The sequence below is a fragment of the Rhinolophus sinicus genome, chromosome 3 (assembly GCF_057876585.1).
Source record: "Rhinolophus sinicus isolate RSI-liver-muscle chromosome 3, RSI-T2T, whole genome shotgun sequence".
Classification (NCBI taxonomy): domain Eukaryota; kingdom Metazoa; phylum Chordata; class Mammalia; order Chiroptera; family Rhinolophidae; genus Rhinolophus; species Rhinolophus sinicus.
Window position 1 is genome coordinate 12,958,806 of NC_142503.1, and position 21,564 is coordinate 12,980,369.

General features: G+C 30.8%; 1 protein-coding gene across 5 annotated transcripts in view; it reads right to left on the reverse strand.

The window, feature by feature from the left end:
- CDH18 (cadherin 18) overlaps positions 1-21,564 on the reverse strand; it is an 893,359-nt gene that overhangs the window by 22,812 nt on the left and 848,983 nt on the right. For all 5 annotated transcript variants that reach the window (XM_088796449.1, XM_088796451.1, XM_088796448.1 and 2 more), the window contains 2 exons: positions 12,214-12,335; positions 900-1,017 (listed from right to left, as the gene is read on the reverse strand). In XM_088796449.1, the coding sequence (XP_088652575.1) occupies positions 900-1,017; positions 12,214-12,335 (240 nt within the window). The remainder of the gene's footprint in view (positions 1-899; positions 1,018-12,213; positions 12,336-21,564) is intronic.

Sequence of the window (21,564 nt, forward strand, 5' to 3'; positions counted from 1 at the left end):
ATGTTTTAGTGGATTGTCATTTAGTGATATTATTTTACCTTGTGTTTGAAAAGGCTTCCCCACGAAGGGTACAGAAGAAGAATGAAATGATGACTCCAAAAGGTATGTGCCATTGTTTCTTTCATGTATTTCTGAGGCAAGTGTTAAATCCCAAATAACGTAATATTCAGATAAATGTGGTCAAAGACAATTTGGGTAAAAAGGAAGTTGATGCTTATCAGAACACTGTGCATACTGAATGACAGAATGTGTAAAAATGTGACTTTTACACAACCTTGAGGTATCTACCAAATAGGGAATCTAAATCATGATGAGTCTCCGGTTAGTAACTTATGGTGTTATTCCCCCCCACACACAATACAAAATAATTTAAAAATAATTTAAGAATTTCCACAATACCCTCCAATTATTCATAATTACATACCCATATTTTAGAAAATATTCCTAAAAAACAAGAGGATATATAATTTGCACATCTTGGTAGCCTTGCTAATGCAAGATGATTTCAAACATTGAAGTTCCTTTCCGAACTGTCCCTAGGACATATTTTTCATTTTTCCTAATTTAAATTTTTTCTACCCCTGGCAGTTTCAGCAGCTCTCGTAAACATGTTTGTCAGCTAAAATTCCTCTCAAAATTTGCCCAAGAGCACATTACATGTACATTTCTTATTTAAAGGGATGCTTCTGAATAAATTCAATGAAAGTTATTTGTACATATGGCTCAATTTTAAATACAAGCTCTTCACAGATCATAACACATTAACATCAAACTGACTTTGAATGCTGATTTGCAAGCTGTTGGTGGGTATATAAGAATATAGTAAAACTGCTCAAGCCTATTCCATATCAAATCAAAACTGATATCATATAGACTAAAATGTATGTATTCATGTTCACCTTCATTGTCCTTCAGGGTGAAGTTTGGGTTTATAGACAGGTGTTCGTCAAGAAAGAAGTTAAACCTTGGTCCATTGGCAAAATCATCTTTATCAGTGGCGCTGATGGTATGAATAACCTAAAGAAAAAACAAACACTCAATAGTTAATTTAACTCAGCTTATTCCCTTGATTTGAATTATATTTTAACATTTTCAGTTGTTAACAGAGAAGGATTTGTAAAAGACCTCTTTATCCACTTGAGTGTTTTAAAATTTCTAGTAAAAGTACCAATTCACTCGATCTTACTTGCATCGGATTTCAGGAAACATTATGGCACAACCTATAATCATTCACACTTTCTTTTCTAGCATGGTAGGAACATTTTAATTTTCTTTTTCCTGTATCACCTATGGTAGCTTGGGGCCAACTACTTGTAAGGTTTTGCATGAACACCTGTTTGGGGAGACGTGAAATATTATTTGTATAAATATAAATATCCCGGTGTTGATGTGGAACAGCCCTGCAGTCTGTGTGAATCTCAATCAGGAAATGCAAAAGCACTGGAGTCATATTTTTTTTCCCATTTCAGGGGACCTCTGAGATCATGATCCAGCTCCTGTATTTTAGACATGAGGAACCTGAGTCCCCAGAAGGGTGACACGTGCCTCAAATCTAAAGAGTAAAATAGTGACAGAGGCAAAACCAGACCACTCAGAGCTTTACAGAGTATTTCTCGTTTCTCATGGTTGAGAGAAAACAATTCCAAAAATTTAGACCTCATGCAAATTAAGGATCAGAGAAAGTTAGAATATGTAAATAACATATCCCGGGTGGTCTAAGAGCAGAATACACATTCCAATAGTTATAGGCATTACACTCTTAAAAAAATAATTTCCGAACAAGTAAGCAAGATAATACTTTCCTCTTTTAAAAAAAAATTAGTATCCTAATGCTTAGGTGTCCTCTTTCCAGGCTTTTCTCAGGTAAATTAGAGAGAGAGAGAGAGAGAGAGAGAGAGAGAGAGAGAGAGAGAGAGAGAGAGAGAACCATAAATACAGTATTTCCTACATGTGAAGTATAGAACGTCCATTTCAAAAATTGATATGATTTCTAAGAATTTGACCATATTGACTCAATTGGACCCAATTTCACCATTTCACTAATGAAGTGATCACCAAAATGTACCACAGTTAAAACCTAAATTCCTCTTTATGTCAAGCCCATTAGTTGGTCAGGCAGTGAGAAGAATCCAAAAGCACTAAGAATGAGTGGTCAGTGAGAGCTGGACCACAAAAGCATGTGTTTTCCATGAAGTGAAAGTGAAGAAAGTGCTTCAGGATATAGAAGTGATCAATGCCCTTCATATATTCACATGGCTCCCTCTCTTGGGTTCTTTTGATTGACTTTCTAAGCAAGAGATCTAGGTAAATGATCCCCCCCCCCCCCACACACACACACACATCTTCCAAGAAGTCTCTATCTTTCTCTTTATTTTCCCCCATATTATTATTCGTTAACTGAAATTTTACATACTTGTTTACTGTTTGGTTTCTTTTTTATGTAAAGTATAGCTAGTCTCTGCTTAGATCTTTTTACCCTGATAATTGTCTCTTAAGATGAGGAGAGGATAAATTGATAGATAATCAGAAGCCATCTTAAGATTTTTCTGAAGTTCATGAAAAACTCTATAGAGTTCAGCATGTGCATAATCTGATGAGCAAAACTACATTCTCTACACATCAGTTACTTAATATAAATTTAAATAATAGCACTGAATTTTCAAAATTGTTTTCAGGGTTAAATAACATAAATATGTTTTTCTTATGGCAAATGTGCTCTCACCCCAACTTAAAAAAAAAGAAAGGAAAATATTAGTTTCAGGTATATAAACAGCATAATAGACATTTACACCCCTCACAAAGTGATAACCCCCCCCAATCTACTACCTCTCTGACATTGTAATGATTCTTTACAATACCATTGACTATATTCCCTATGCTATACTTTACATCTTGTGAATATATATATATATATATATATATATATATAACATATGTATGTATACATATATACACAATATATATATTCACTATATATATATATACACTATATATAATATATATATATATATATATATATATATATATATATAATTATACCTTATAATTATATATATATATAATGTTTCCCCGAACATAAGACTGGGTCTTATTTAATTTTTGCTCCAAAAGACGCTTTAGGGCTTATGTTCAGGGGGTGCCTTCCTGAATAATCTTGCTAAGGCTTATTTTCCGGTTTGGCCTTGTTTTTTGGGAAACACGGTAGTTGACATTCAATATTATTCTACTTCAGCTTCAGGTGTACAGCACAGTAGCCAAGCATCTACACAATCTACCCAGTGATCTCCCTGAGAAGTCAAGTACCCACCTGGCACCCTGCATAATCTTTACAATATTACTGATTATATTATCCATACTGTATTTAACATCCCCGTGACTATTTTGTGACTACCAATTTGTACTTTCTAATCTCTTCACCTTCCCCCCCTCCCCGCCCCCCTCCCATCTAGCAACCATCAGTTTTTTCTCCATATCTCTGAGTCACCCCTATGCTTCATTCATTGTGATTCTCCAATTTGCAATCCTGTTTTCTCAATGATACCTCATAAAATATTGAAACATTTGCAAGTTCGCTTCTTATTCTAGCTGTACTTTTGAAGCGGATTGGTAAACAATTAATTTAAATCAAGTGAGCTATTTTATGTTTTCTGTTTTTACTGCTTTGGGACAATTATTTTCTTCTCATTTCAAAGTCAATTTGTCCTTTTAAATGTTCTTGATATGTTTACAAACATGAGCTTATTCTATTTGTTACTCTCTGATATAATTCATATTATATTGTGTTTATTGGTTTTCTTTTATCTTTAGTAAACTATTCTTTCCATTTTTATATGGGTAATTTCAAATCTGAACTTACTAAAAAACTCACTTATGGCAAATTAGTCTTTTTAAGAAAGTGTTCTCAGTCTAGTCTACATAGCAAATGATGAATTGATTACCATTCCTTTTGTTTCAGAGTGAATCATTCATCTTGAACTCTTATAGAATCGTTGGTCATCAATTTACACTATTTTGGAGAAAAAATTTCCAAAAAGCTGGAGTGTTGGTCCATTTTTACCTAGAACCCAGAGATAGTCTTTGGATCTGAGGTGGGATATTCATCTTTCTTTTCTATTTTACTAATTATTGTTTCTCTTTCATTAGGAAATAGGATTTCCATTTATTGTTCCCTCAGACTTCTACTAGGAAACATACCTAAGAGATTAATGTTTATGATTCTCAGAAGATTTAAACTTCTGGTGTATGTCTAGATAATCACCATGTCTCCAACATCAGTATTTTCTACACTTTTATCAGAGTTATGATTTATGTACACTGTGCTCCCTGTGCTATTTCTGCAATTGGTTGATGATATACATTCCATAACTACATTCTGACTCTCATTGTTTTTAACTAAACTTGGATGGTCTCTACTATTTACACATTACGTAGTTAGTACATATAATGTTTGATTGTTTTGAAAGAACTGAGAGAAACAGTCACAGATTGAGTTTACCAAAGGTGAAAAAAATCCAGATAATAGTTGATATTGATAAATATTTACCAGGATAATTATTATAATGCCCATGAATAAGTATGTACTTTGGGCACAATCTAAATAGAACCAATTCTGATACATTTTATCAGATAAGTGTATCTCCTTGTTTAAATGTTTTCTGTAGTCTACTACTTCCGGAATACTTTCTTAGGAAAAAACTAGTATAACAAATTTAGACAAATAACATGATCTTCTATTAGGTAACTGAGATAGCCCAAACTAAACTTTTAAATTATAAAAAACATTCCATAGAATACATAGTCTCTTCTTTAAAGTAATCAAAAGTTTGCTTTATAATATAATCTCAAATAGGATCATAACTTTATTTGATAATAATATGAACTTTTGTAAATATAATGACTGTGTAAAATCTCTACTGATCTAGTTTACTTTTTTTCATACAAAGTTGTATTGTTACTATTTGGATGGGATTGGGGCAAAGTCTGGTGTCAGGTAATAAAATGTGTTTTTAATATGTTTTATTTCCTAAGTTGAAATGGAAACACCACACACACACACACACACACTCACACACACACAGATGGAAATGTACATCTGAATAAGATAGAAAGCACTCCCTACATTTATTTTTTAAAGTTCTAGATGCAGGCACATCTCGATTATTTTGAATTCACTCTATTTTGGGAACTGACTTCAAATTTCATACATGCATGATTTCCTTTTAAATATTTTTTCATGCAAGGTATTAAAAGATTTTTTCCAGAATAAGAAAGTATATTAACTCAGAGAAATATATTGTTGCATTTTATATTGATTATATTGAATTGACCTGAACTCTGCTGTTATACGTGGTTTAAACCTCTGCTTTCACAAAAGACCAGTGTCTTTGCCACAGCCACATGCTGTTATACTTAGATGCACAGAATCCATAATAGAAATGTCTGTAATTCCAAAATCAAGTGCCAGGCTGGGCAATACAAATATGCTTCAGAAAACCTATTTCACATATCATTATTTAAAGAGTTCTCTATTCCCACTCTGCATCATAATACACAAGGTTTCCCCAGAAGTGCTATAAACATAAGGTTGAATAGGCCAAATACTACAAAGTTAAATAACAGAAAGGTTCAGACCATTTTCCCCCTACAATTGACCACACAGATTGGCAATGATTTGTTTAAATATGAGTGCGATAAATAATACTTGAAAAAAGATGTTTTTATCCCTTCAATGAAAATGTCTAAATTTATTTTGGTGAAAGGTTGAAAACAAATGTTCGAGCAACATAAAGAATCCAATTATCTCATAGTGACAGCTAAAATCATACAATATTAAAAGACCACAGTGATGCTAAATATGAATAGTTTTTAAAGGATAAAAGGAAGTAACTATAACTTAATCAAAGTACATTGGAACTTAGGAATGCTAAGTGTAGTGATTACTTTATGAAAACAGTAACGCTTATATGAAGAAAAGAGAAAGAATATATAAATGGTGAACAGGACACACAGGAAAAACAAAACAAAACTGTTTTTCACTAATTTAGCCCTCCCTAAAAAAAATGGAATGGCTTTTAATATGAGAATAAGATAACCCATATTTAAAGGAATTTGATATTTATCTAGTCACATACTCATAGAAATCTCAGGTTTGGAAGGATCCTGAAATTCTGATAATTTAATTCATTTTAGAGATGAAAAAACACTTGTCAGTATCACAAAAATCATTTCTTAGAAATGCTACAGAATGTAGGTGGTCAATGTAGAGGGTAAAAAAAAAAAAGATACCAAACTAGCATTGTGATCTTGAGAGGATGGCATGGCCTGGAGAATGCCTGAATGAATATTCACATGAGCAAGAAGTGGACAATATGAGAGGTCAACAGAAAGTCATGATCACAGGCCAATATGAAGAGAATTCAATCCAGAAAACTGAAACTAGCAATCTAGATTTGGGAGTCGACATTCACATTAATAGGAGAAATATTAATTGATGCAAGAGCAAGGGTTGAGAATCATTTGCCCAGATTTTCAGTGATTTCACCTAACAAAGGTTGCTATGGACTAGCAAGTGTACAGTATTCCTAATATAAGATCACAATTTATCCCTGAAGTTTTCAAATTATTTTAAAGTAAGAATAAACGTATTTATTTATATAAAATTTATAAAAAGAAACAAATTATCTTTAAAAGATCCAAAAATTGCTGATGCAATCATTAACTTATGTTTGAATTTTTTTATTCTTTATATCATATTTCAAATTTGGAGTTTTCTGAATAACTTATAAACCAAAGAAACAGATTGAGTGAGGGAAAGGAAAAGACCTATGTTTACTAAAGGCTATTCCTGATAGATCAGGTAACTGATACATACAAAAGGTAACATTTAATTCTAGCTATTTCATTCTGTTAATGTAATATTAAATGAGAGTGTTTAAGTTTTATTTCTAGTTGTTTGTGATATAAATAAATATAAGAAATACATTTATGCCATTTATATTGACCTTAGATTTAGGAAAAGTGTTAATTTCATCCACAAATCTACCAGTGTATAGTAGTATTATCACTGTTATTATTAATATTATTATTAATGGATTTTGAACACTATCAAAAGTTTTGGTTTCACCTATCAAAATGAATTAAAGTTTTTCTCCTTTGCATATTGAAGTACTAGTTTTGCTGGATTTCTCTTTGGCAATATTTCAGTTATGATAGATCTATCTATGTTTAAGAGAGAACATTGGTAATTAAAACTATATCCTTGTCAGGTTTTGATATTAAAGTTTTGTTTTATCATCAAATGAGTAGGAAAATGATACCTCCTTTTTTAGATACAGTGTATTTTCATTCTCATTACATTTGAATATTTTGAATTTTTATTATTGCATTGACTCAGCTTATTTAGAAGTGTCTTTCTTCATTTTCAATGGATTTCTTTTTTTAGCAATATTTTTGAATTAATATTTAGTTTTATTTTGTTGTCACAGAAAAAAGTAATGAAGCCAATTCTTTGAAAAGTATTAAAACTTACTTTGTGGGCCTTCATAAAGTAAATTCTTTGTCAATGTTTTGTGTAAATTTTGAAAGAATGTGTAATACTTCTTAAGAAATGTCTGTGAAATGCACTTTGAATACCTTCTATAAGAATATACTCATTTATTGTATCTAAAAATGAAGAAAACACCTGAAATGTATCACACATGTGAGGTGTGATCAAAAAAAAAAATTATGGTTTAAATTAAAAAAAAAAATACAGTAAAAGACACATTGCCATTAATCCCCCTCAAAATATTCCCCCTCACTTCAAACACACTATCCCATCGTTCTTGCCTCTTTCTGAAGCAGTTCTGGAAGTCCTCTTTTGTGAGTGTCTTTAGTTGCGCTGTCATGTCTGCCTCGATGGTCTGAATCATTTTGACTTTGGGGAAGAGCCAGAAGTCATATTGTGCCAGATACAGTGAATAAGGTTGATGAGGTCACAATCACACTGTAATATTTTCATTTGACAGGAATTGCTGTACCAGAATTGATATGTGACACAGAGCATTATCATGATGGCGGATGAAGTAAAGACACTCAGGAAAGAGGACTTCAAGAACAGGTTCAGAAAGAGGCAAGAATGATGGAATAAGTGTGTTCAAAATGAGGGGGAGTATTTTAAGGGAGACTGATCCAATGTGTCTTTTACTGTAATATATTTTTATATATACCTATATATACAATATAAATATACTGTATATATTTTTAAATTTAAACATTTACCATAGTTTTTTATCACTCCTCCTATGTGTTAAACTGTGAAGTTGTTAATTAGCACCATAATTAAAGTGTTCAATTTTCAGTATCCTTACTAAAATTTTAAGTGATTATTTTATCATTTTCTGGCAAAAGCATATATAAAACTCCAGTAGGTGGCTAGTCTATTTTTCTTCATATTTCTATTTTTCGCTTTGTTCATTTTGAGACAATATTAATAACTACATGTAAATTTAAAATTGTAACTTCTACCTGGTGCACTGATGATTTTTTACCACAATTAATGGGCCTGTTTATAGCTAGTAATGTTCTCTTTGATAAAGTTTGTGTGTGAGTGTAATTGGGTGACTTTATATAGAGTAATTATTTAAGTAATTGTTTGGTATAGTTTTCCAAATGTTTCTTTCAAACTATTTTTCTTTATTATATGTGTGATATGCCTCTTGCAAACAATGCTTAATTGTTTAATTTTTAATCCATTTTGACAATAGTTTTTTTAATTTCAGTATTTAGTTGATTTTAACATAAATATTAATATGTATTTCTTTAAATTCACATTATTCTATTCCCTTGATTGCTATTTTACCACTTATTATATTTACTTTTATATCATTTCTTGATTAAAAAAAATACTGTGTCCTCTACCTACATAATATAATTTTGTGTTCTAAAATTTTTATGTAATTATGCCTATTTTGCGTTGAAAAAAAACTATATTTCAACATCAAATGCAAAACTTTGTCATTCTATTTTTTAAAAAAATAAAATTTATTGGGGTGACAATGGTTAGTAAACTTACATAGGTTTTAGGTGTACAATTCTGTAATACATCATCTATATATCACATTGTGTATTCATCTCCCAGAGTCAGTTCTACTTCCATCGCCATATATTCGATCCCATTTTCCCTCATCTAAATATAAGCTTTAAAACTTCACACAACTTTCTGGATTATTTTGGAACTATTATACTAGTTATAAATTTCATATTTTATCAGGATTATATTTTAATTTGAAATGTGCAGTTCTAGAATCCTTGAAGATCGGTCCTATATAAAACATTTTTTAATCCCTTTGTTTCTGTACCATAAATTATAATACAGCAGTATAAAATCACACACCATAATACTGCGTGTGAATTATTTTAAAGTGAAAGAACATTTTGATAACACACAATTAAGGTAAAAAAAAATTAAAGAAATAGAAGTTTAAACCCCAACTTCTTTAGAATTAAGTGTCAATTCAAATTTTAGTTAGTTAATTAGTTGCATGGACTTGTATAACTTCTATTAAAGTAAACATTCCAGCATATATTCTTAACGCATTGTATCTATTATAAATTAAGAGTTTATCTAAATCCTCAAAATCAAAGTTCTAATATTTTACCTTCATTTGTTTCCTTCCTTACTTTTGATCACCCAATGCCATGTCTGCTCATGTATTTTGCCAATTTTAATTGTTTTTTTTCAATGTTGAGTTTTGAATATATTTTTTTTTATATTCTAGATACTAACCTTTTATTGGATATATGATTTGGGTTTGCAATATCTTCTCCCACTTTGTGGTTTGTCTTCTCATCTTCTTAACAGGGTCTTTCACAAAACAAAAATTTTTGGTTTTGATCAAGTTGAATTTACCTTTTTTTTTTCTTTTATTGATCATGCTTTTGATATCAAGTCTAGGAAATCTTTGACTCATGCTAGATCCATTTTTTCCTAAACGTGTTTTTTCTCTTGCTGTTTTAGTCATCTGATTTTCGTTCTGAAATCTTATTTCAAGGCATCTAGGTGAAATTATCTTTGTATCCAATCATTTAGCTTTTTGTTTATGCATTCTCTATTCTTCTTAAATATGTGACTTGATGCTTACCATCAGTTTAAAAAAAAGAATCAAATATCATGTCCTCAAATATTACTTCTGCCAAACTCTTCTTTGATATCCCTTTAAGAATTGAATAACTTGTATGTTAGACATTCATGTCTATATGACTTCCATATTTTTATTTATACTTTCTTTTTCTTTTTCCATGCTTCAATGTGGATATATTATTCTGATCTATTTTGTGATTCACTTATTTTCTCTTTAGCTATATCTAATCTGCTATCACTACTAATAATTGAGATCCCACATTCAGTTGTCGTATTTTTAAAAATCTAAATTTAAATTTGAATTTTTAACATTTTTTTCACCAATTGTGCTTTTATAATCTATGTTAAGAAAGAAATTGGGGGTTGTCTTCATCCATTTCTGTAAGACTTGAAAGACTATTTGGTAAGTAAATCATTATATATCTATACCATAAAATTCTTTATGGCTTTTAAAATGGTGATATAGGAAAATTCTTAAGTACCTGAAGTGATTACCTTAACATGTTGATAAGATAATAAAACATATAACCTATAACTACTTAAATATATAATTTTCATCAACTTTGCCCTTATCCATGTTTTCTGTTTTTCTTGTGGACAATGAACATGAGAAAATTTCATGTAAAAAATACCCTCCATTTATATACACATAAATACCTCTGCTAGTTGTATTTAAAACACATAAGCAATTATTACACTAGAAAGCCACTATTGATTGTTCCTCATACACGAATACACAAGGCAAAGTTTCTTAGGACTATAATGTCACCACAAGCTTCTTCAAAATGTTTCAAAGTGATTTGGGATGATCTCTTCATTCTGGTTTACCAGACAGTGAAAGGGACTATCTCACACAGCTGGATCTGGACCATTTTTACATCTCTAGATTTATCTGTCACAGACAGACTTTGAGGTGACCGTCATGGAAAGCATGATTTGGTGTAAGCTCTTCCTCTTAAGTGTAGATGTCACTTGTGTCTTACTGCTGATCGATAGACTATGGCAAAAGTATTGATACATCACACATCTGATTGCATTACATTTTATAAAATTGTGTACTAGCTGACTTACCAGAAAGACACTTCTTGTTTGGTGAAGTAAGTGTCCACAATGGGAAAACCCAACTGTGAGTGGCATCTCAGAACTATGGGGGGAACCTAGAAGAGCTGAGGAAAATCCTAAAGCTCTCAGCCCTACAGCTGAAAGTGAAGGAATGCTGCCAGCACCATGTGAGCATGGAAGAGATCCCCAAACCTCAGGTAAGAACACAGCCCTGACTGATACCTTGAGTATAGTCTTCAGAGACCTCTCCAAAGACCCAGCTCAGCCATGAACAGATATCTGACCCACGGAAACTGTAAAATGATAAGTGTTGTTTGAAGCTACTAAATTTGTGTAATTTGTTATATAGCAGAGATGATAAATTCACTTCCATTCCAAGCTCCCTCTTGTTTTCTGTGCCTAAGCCTCACTGGCCGTCCTTCAGAATTTCCATGTTCCTTCAACCAACTGCCATGATACAGCCAGATTCATGTCTAATTTTCGAGCTCTTCTCTCCTCCCTTTACTCTCCCCACTGCCTTAATACATAAGCACGCTTCACATTACTGAAACCTAATCATGGTTTAGTTCCAGTATCACTCGGTCATTACTCATGTCACATGTCATTCCCTCAGGCCCTCCAAAGTAGATGAACCAGTCTCTACTCCCCAATCTAATCTTAAAGTTCCAGTAGGACAGGAAAGTTCACTGTTTCCTCTTCATTTACTACAGGGCTGCACACAAAACATTCAATACAACTTTATTGGTATGATGAATGCATGCATGACTGAGTTAGTTTTTGAATTATATTTGGGATCTGAAGAAAATTTATTTTCTATGGTTCTCAAAAAAATTTATTTGGTACTTAAAATAAAGCTTTAGTTTTACTGAGAACCAAAACAACTGGGGATTTTGAGGATAATATCTAAGAATAATAGAAATAGAGCTGCTTGTTTTGCATTCTGTGTGTGTGTGTGTGTGTGTGTGTGTGTGTGTGTGTGTGTGTGTGTGTGTGTTTTCCATTAAAAAAGACAACGACGGCAATGAACTTACCTGGCCAGGCTTAGAATTTTCACAGACAACAATATCATATTCCCTGGCAAGTTCGGGTGGATTGTCATTGACATCCAAAACTCTAATGCCCACTGTGACATGGCTCAGCAAACCAGGATTGTCTGCAAAACATACAGGGAGGTATTTAGTATTTCCATGCACACTTTCAAGGCTTGGTTTAAAAGAAATCTCCGTAACACTACAGCTTGTTACTAGCACCATATGCTACAGCAGGACTTTTGGCAAAATACAACTTTATGAAGGCAATCTTTGCTAAACTCATTAACTTACAGAAAAATGAAAAATGAACACCAAGGCATGACATGAATGCTAAAATGGTATTTTCGTCATATCAAGGAAATTACATGTTATTCGGGAACTGGAGTGAGAGAAAGTTGTCAGAATTCATTGTATGCTGTCAGAGTCTAAGGGATGAACAACTGGTGGCATCATTAACCTAAGAAAAGCACAGCAGTTGGTAAAATAAAATAACATAATCGTTAAAAATTTCAAGGTTTCAAATCTAAATAAACTTGGAGAACATGAAAAGGAAAATTCTTTACACAAGGCTCATTTCCTTCTTATGGGAGAATATATGCAGTGTGTGATATCACACTTAGGAAAAATGAATAACTTAAAATAGAACTTAGTAAGGAATGCAAACATAACTGGTAAAGATCAGAATATTATAGTTAATACTTTAAAATATGTTTTAAACACAGTCTTCCCATTTTATTAGTCAATTTATTAATTCTGAGATATAACAGAAAGGCAAATATTTGGTTTATTTTACATGTTAAAGCTATAAATTCAGATTCTTAATGGAAAAGTTAGAACTCTTTTTTTTATTGCTGATGTTCCTGTCGTTATCTAAATAAATCCAAAATTAAAACAACAGACTAATACCTTTAAAATGGACTAATAAAAAAGACAAAATCAAAACAAATTTATTAATTGAGCAAATCAGAAGAAGGCAAAAATTAACCATATTAAAGGTTAATAAATACATACACAGAAAGGTGTATAAATACATACACAGAAGATACTGAAAATAGTAAGAAATTGATAGATTAAAAAGTGTCATAGGTGGCTCTAAAAGAAATGGAAGATCTGAGTAGTACTATAACAAAAGAAAATTAATAGCTAGGTTAAAAAAGTAATTTCAAAGAGAAAAAATTCAGGCCTAGATTATTTTACTTAAAAACTTATTTGCATTCTTATACATCCTTTCCCTAGAAAACAGGGAGGAGAAAATACTCCACAACTTGTTTTCTGTGCTCTGTAAAACTTTTGTATCAATATCAGACACTCCCACTCATGAAAGATATTAGGTATCAATAGCCTAAAACAGTAATAGCAAACTTACTCCACTGATACGTAAAATAATCTATCTTCATCAATTTAGTTTCAGGAATGCTCATTTAGTTCAGCATTAAAGGAAGAAAGGAAGAAAAGAGGGAAAGAAGGAAAGAAACTTAGAAATAATTCTGTTATAATAGAGTAGGTGCAGGACTTATATGCAGAATACTTTTTGAATTTCATTAAAGAAGGTCTGAAAAAATTGAACTATATCACCTATATTGTTTGAAGACAAAATATAAATAAGCTAGCCTCCCAAAATTGATGAATATACTCAATGTAATCTAATACAAATTCAATGAGAATTGTTCAAATAAATTGAAAGCTAATTCTAAGATTTATAAATACAAAGATTATCCAGCCTTGTATGAAGGGGCATGAAAAAGGACACTTGCTTTACCATTTGTCAAGTCTTGTTATATTTGTTACATGCTGTTAGAATTTAAGACAATGTGACAATGTCAAAGGGATAAACAAACAGAAACATAAAACTGAACCACTCACAGATCCACTACATATGAATATTTATTTTATGGTAAGTGTGCTACTGCAGATCAGCGAGGAAAGTACAGATTGATGAAGAAATAGTTTCAGTAAAACTTGTTATCTACATCATCATCATCATTAATAAAATGGGCCACACATTACACTATATACAAACGTACATTTGAAATAATTAAGGACGGAAATAGCTGAGGCAAAACTACACATACTTTGGAAAAATATTTATATATAATATATTAAGGTACATGAAATATTTCAAAACACGAAATGCACTAATACAAAGGAAGCACTGATAAATTTGATTACATTCAAATACGACTTTAGTTCTTCCAAATATGCTACAAAGAGGGAAAAAAAGTCACAAAATGAGTGAATATATTTGCTGGCAAGGGTTCTTTACCTGTGATATATAACACCATGTATTAAATCAAAAAGATAAAAATACAGAGCACAATATAATAACAGGTAAAATTAATAATAAATATTTAATAGAATAAATAATATAAATGGCAAATCAACACATGAAAAAGTTTTCAATATCATTAGTATTTAAAGAAATGCAAGTTAATCTAAATAAGTTACCATTTAGTACCAACCAGATTGATACAATATTAAGAAATTTGACAAGATTTCTCCAAATGCTGGATCAGATATAGACCAACAGGGATGCTTATAAATTGAAGTAATACACATGTCTTTCCTTCCTTGCTTGCTCAGTTCTATATTCTTGTGATCAAGATCTCGCAATTTCCCTAGCTTTTGCCTCTTGAACACATATGCTACCAGTACAATTAATAAAAACAGCAACAGAAAAATACAAATGTCCAACAATGGCTGATTAAACACAATAACTGTGGTGTATTTATACCATAAAGAAAATAAGTAAATAATAGCATAACCATAGTGTAGATCAATTTTAGAAACAAAATGTTGATAAAAATATATTTTTTAGAAATGTCTCAGAAGACATTACTTAAGTATAGTAAATTTTGTAAAGATGAAAAACAACACGTAAAACTAAATAATTTACTGCAAAATTGAATAATATATTATTGAGGATAATGTTCTCAGTAGCACTTCCTCTTAAGTATAGCAGTTTAAAATTTGTTTATTAAGCTTTGCAATATCTTTATACTGAATACTGAATGCAACATTAAATATACAAAAAAAGTTATACAAATACATTAAATATACAGAAAACTTTATAAAAATATTGAGTTAAAAAGTTATAAAAATACTGAATACTATTTTAACATAGAAAAAAGGTATAAATACATCTTGAAAGCAATACTTTCTGTTAATAGCATCATTTATACTAATTAATATTGATATTAATTACTATTTTTGCTTACGTAGAATGAAAGATGTGATGCCTATACATTATCATGTTAAACAATTTTATATTATAAAGATAAACATATTCATTGTATTAAAATTAGTTAAATGCTGATTTATGCAATAATGATTTCTCAAGCTAATATTGACTATTACTTGATATTTTATATTTCAATACAAAAAATAATATTTTAGTCTTAATTCCCATTTTGTAAATTAGAAAAAAAATTGATATTGACCCAATTTAAATTACTTATATTGTCAAAGCCAGGTTTACGATTACCTTCTTATGCCTTACTATGGCCACTATATAAATATATCTCTTCTATTATAACAATTGTACGTGATTTTTTTCATGTATTCTTATACTTCTAAACCAGGTGTTTACTCACCTTTCCAGAGCAGTCAAAGGCAATCTATTTTAGAAATCTGAGGCAAGAATACTTTTATTAACTCTAATCACTGGTATCATCAGCCTTAACTGTCCCTGAGTAAATAGTTCTCTGCTCCTTTTCTGAGCAGGCAGGTCTGGAAGCAACCTTAGTGTATCAGAAAAAAAAGAAAAAAAAATGTTTTGCAGGAGGGGATTCTGGAAAGACTACATCTTTAGGAATGGCTAGAAAAACAGAACAACTATGTACCTGACTGTTTGAACCATCACCTCTTCACTGTCCCACCTCTGTCAAGCTCATGTTGTCCTCTGGAACTGGAATGACCTTGCACCTATACCATAGTTGGGTGTACAGGAAACTCAATCCTTTTTGATGGAAACAGATCCCGCTTCATGTTTATCGAATATTGTTTACACCTCCAATGTACAGTCACTATTCCATCACTTAATGATTAAAAGCACAGCATTTGGGATCAGACAAGTAACAATTGGTCAGTAGACTTAACTACTACTATGTGCTCCTTGGCGGAGCTGAACTGAATCTAACCATATTGTGGATACAGCTGGCAATCTGTATGCCAGGCACTGTTGGGGCAACCACCGGAGGTACTGATAAAGAGTTATGAAGCACAGACTGTCAGAGTAAGCTTAGTGTTATTACTGATGCAAACTGAAATAACTGTTGTCTATGTACTAACGGTAGGATGATGTATAAAAACTAGCTTTAATCCAGATGATTAGAGCAAAAAACCCACAATAACATTACAGATACTTGTAGCCTAACTGCGTGCGTTCTAGTGTAATCTGCTCAATAATAAAACCAGCTAAATCTGTATTAGTGACTTGGCAAGTTCCTTTGGGTTTCTATTTATTATTTACCATAGCGCTTGGGCTTGTATTTTACCCTTTGAATGTCAATCACTTCACCTATAAAATATGAACATATCCATGTGAGTGAGAATTTTGCTATGGCAAAATTTAGACAATGTCCCTGAATTTCTTAATGCAACGTTTCTTTAATTGTTATGATTATTTTTATTTTCATTCTTCCATTCTAGGAAATCAGTTTTCAGTCCTTTCGATGGCAAAGTAAATCAAATAAAATATTGAATCAGACAAGCTTTTTATTAGCCCCTTTCCAGAACTGTTTTGGAACCTGAACTTTGGAAAGTTATTTGTTATTTCTATGTCTTAATTATTTAACCTGTACGATAGCATATGAATTATTTCATTTGCCAAACTGCGTTTTTGAGAAACAATTAAGAAAGCTCTGTAAGCTTTAAAAATAGAGTCTGGGAGAGAGCCGCATGCACATTTTAACCCGTTCTGAAAATAGAAACAAAATCTATGTCATTCTGACAGTACTATACATGTAATTTCCAGCACAAACTCTACTATATAAAAAATCATCCATGCTTTACACAATAGCAATGCAACAGGAGCTCACATCAGTAGGGCGCCCCAATGGAGATGGGGGTGAAGTGAAAGTGGTATTCCAGAGCAAACACAAGCTTGATGATACAATATTTAGAGGGTTCTCTATACTTGAGAACGAATTCGTTTTATCCAATGAGTTCATTTGAAAAGTCTGATATGTGCATGCCACTGTGATGGGCTCTAGAGGACATACGACAATAAAATATGTCACTCCTGTAGGTTTCTCACTATCGATATAAAATGGAGCTACAAATGATATGTTAAGATTTTTTTAATATATTCTTTTAATCATGACTTATATATTTAATTTAATTTAACCCCAAAACCCTTATTATGTAAATGTGTGCCATCCTAAAAATCTAAATCATGTTCATTAGTACATGTATCACAGTTTAGTATGGATTTCTCTAGGATTGTCATCTAAATATTCATATTCTAATTTTGGTATAAAATAATTATACATAGATTAGTGTAATCTAATTTATATGCATAGATTAGTGTAATTTATTTGCATATACATAGATTAAATTTTATTGCCTATAAAATGTAGATTATTTTACTCGAAATGTGGTTTCATTCTTTTCCTTTAGAAAATTCACTTAAAATGCAGTAGTTTTGCAGTGGTTATGAATTTAATAGTAAATTTCAGTGGTTATAAATTTAATAAAATAATCACATTTATAGTCATATAAGTTCAATAAATACACATACATATAAGAATGTGATTATAAATTGTATTTTGGAGTATATGTTTCTTTGATTTCTACACGAAGATTTCATTACAGGCAAATATTTACAAACCAAATCAGTCCACATTCTTGTCAATAGTTATTGTGGACTGAAGCTAGAACATTTTAAATACTTGACTAATATTTTGTTTATTAGTGAATAGGTTTCCACTATTTCCTTAAATAAATATATAAAAATAAGATTTGCAAATAAGTGATAAATGAAACAAACTTTCCACACAATATATTTATCTTGTAGTACTGTTAGTTTTTCTAATTTTATTTGTATTTTAAAATCTTGTATATGAAACTCATGCTTTAATTTTTAAGCCAAAAAAGGATACCATAATAAATAATAAAAACTTCTTAGTATTTACCATCCTTGCCTATTTGCCCAAAATAAATTAAATTAAAACCCATATCCTCATAAAACTTGATTGCAAATATTAATGGAAGCCTTATTTCGCATAGATAAAAACTAGAAACAAGCCATATTTCCATCAACTTATTTAACAAAATGTGGTATACATACATAAAAGGGAATGATAACTAGTAATTACTCATTAATATAATGGCATTGACAGATATCAAAACATATTCTACGTGAAAAGTGTCTGTCCAAAGAATCTAGATGTCTACCTTCCATTTTCAGTACATCTGGAAAAGCTAAACTATAGGCTCAGAAATCAGACCAGTAGTTTCTAGGAATTAGCAGTAGGAGAAGGGAAATCATTTCAAAAAGGACATTCTTAGGAGACATGAATTAGGCCATATCATGATAATGACAGTGCTTCTGTGATCAAATGCCTCTGCAAAGTTTATCAAAATTTACACTTAAGAAATGGTGATTTTACAATGTAAATTATTCCTTAAGAAATCTGACTAAAAAAAAAAAGTGATGTATTCTGAGATTATGAATTAGGAGCCAGGAAATAGTATCACTTGGTTTACACATTGATTGTAATGTAAATAATGACATTAGATTAAAAAAAGTAAAACATGATAAAAATAAAGCTTTACTTAAGAGTTATTGTTATAAAACTGAAACATATTCATGTATAATGAACTAAAAATTCACAAAATACATAGAGATAAATTTTACAAGATATGTATAACACTTCTACATGAAAACAGCAATATATTGCTGAGAGAAATCAAGGGACAATTAAATAAATGGAGAGTATACCATATTCATGGATTGGAAGATTAGACCTTGTTAAAATGCCAGTTCTCCCTAAAATAATCTATAGATTTCAATCCAAAGCCAAACCCAATCTCCATACATTTTTTTAAGAATAGAAATTGGCAAGCTATTTCTAAAATTTATGAGGAAATACAAAAAAATAAAAAATTCTAAGTCAATTGTGAAAAGATGACCATGGTTGTACATCTTTTTCTACCTGATTTCGAAATTCTCTATAAAGTTATATTAATGAAGATAATGTGCCATTGGAATGAATGTGGACAAGTAAATCAATGAAACATGAAAGAGTGTCAAAAAGTTGTAACAGGTAAATATGGCCAATTGATTTTTGACTAGTTTGCAAAAAGAATTCAAACAAGAATGAGAATGTTTTGAAACAAAAATGACATCTATATGGGAAAATTATCTACTTTCATCCCTGTGTCACTCAGACACAAGCAACAATTCCAGATGAGGGTTAATCCTAATCTTAAGAATGAAAAATACAAAGCTATTAGAAAACAATCACAATCTTGGTAGGGAAAGATTTTATAGGCAAGACACAGGGATCACTCATTATAAAATAAAAATAGATAATTTCCACTTATGATAAAAATGTCCTTCAAAAATACAGTTAAATAAACAAAATAGTGAGCCTCTGAACAGGACTATCTATAGGTATAAATATAGATATAGAACTATATCTCAAAGAATGTATGTGCAAATTTATAAAAATGCATGTCTAAATATGTAAAATTTATAATATTTAATTATAAGAAATAAACTCTAAACAAAGTGGCCAAGTAAGATGACAGAGGAATATATACACACGAATAATTTGAATATGAAAAAAGTACATAACATCTTTTGTCATTAAAGATGTGTAAATTAAAATCACAATGCAATTCTACTGTACTCTCAAATGAATGGCTAAAATTAAAGAGGTTATCAACTCCAACTGATGAGCTACAGAAACCAGATTTCTCACATTTTAATAAAATGTTACACCTACACTGGAAAATCAGTCTGACTGTTTCTCATAAAGTTAAACATGTAGTTATCTTGTTGGAAACATTCAATTGGTAAGCATTTATCCAGAAAAATGAAAAAAAAAAAAAATATATATATATATATATATATATATATATACACACATTTGTTTACAAGTATGTATAGCAGCTTTACAAATAATAGCCCTAAACAGGAAATAAATCAAATGCTCATCAACAGGGAAATAGGTAAATACATTATGCTATATTCACAATGCAACATTATTTATATATAAAAATAAACTACTGTTAGTGAGAATATGGATAAAAAAACATTTAACAATGTTCAAAAGCAGGCAGAGTATATATACTGTATGCCTCAAATCATATCTACCTTGTGATTCCATTTATATGAAATTCTAGCAGTGTCAACAATTAAGGTGAAATAAGTCACAATATTGCCACCTCTGAGTGGTGACGCGTGAGGGGATTGACTGTACTGGAGAACTACTCCAAGGCTGTGGGAACGTCCTAGACTTTGATAGGGATGTGATTTCACAGGGAGGGCACATTTGTAAAACCCATTGAAATGTACAAGATCTATACATTTCAGTACTTGTCAATATTACCCGTTAAAAAAAAAGCCAGTTATTCAAGGAGAATAGAACATTTATACATTTTTAAGAGGATCCTATTATTTATTAGCATAGGGTTAGCTGTTTATGGGCATCAATTAAGTTTTCCATGAAAAAAATCATAGCTAAAAGAGTGAGCTTACTGATGCATTTTAACACTAGTTCAATTGTAAAAATATTTTCTTTATGTGTTTTATAGAGGTGCTGGAAGATTTTGTCATTATATATAAAATTTTGTTTCTAACTTTTTTATCAGTATGCTATTTTCTAACGGTTTCCAAAGTGTATGTTTTTCTTTAAGCCCTGTGAAGATGTATCAAGTAATTACCAAAATTGATTTAGCATATATTTTAGCCATATTTTTGATAATGATAAGAGCTGACATTTATTATGTCATCATGTGCCAGATACTGGGTTAAGATACTTCATTTAATCCTCACTGAAATCCATTGTTACAGATAAGAAAATATGTAATATTTTGTTGATCAAATAGCTTGATCAAGTTCCAGCTGCTTGTAACAAACAGAAACAGAATTTAAATAGAATCTGTCTTACTCCTGATTTTAAAATATTACACATCACTTCCTACTAAGATAATGTAAGGGCTTTATTGATAATATAATGATTAATTAGATATAAATCAATACATTTTATGAGCATAGAAATAAAAATGGAGAAGTGTATATAATGAAAACAATAAAAATGTCAGAACAGTCTACATTTATATGAAAATGAATCTCTAAATTGTGTTCAGATTCATATGCCAGAATTAAAGAGAAAGCAAGATATT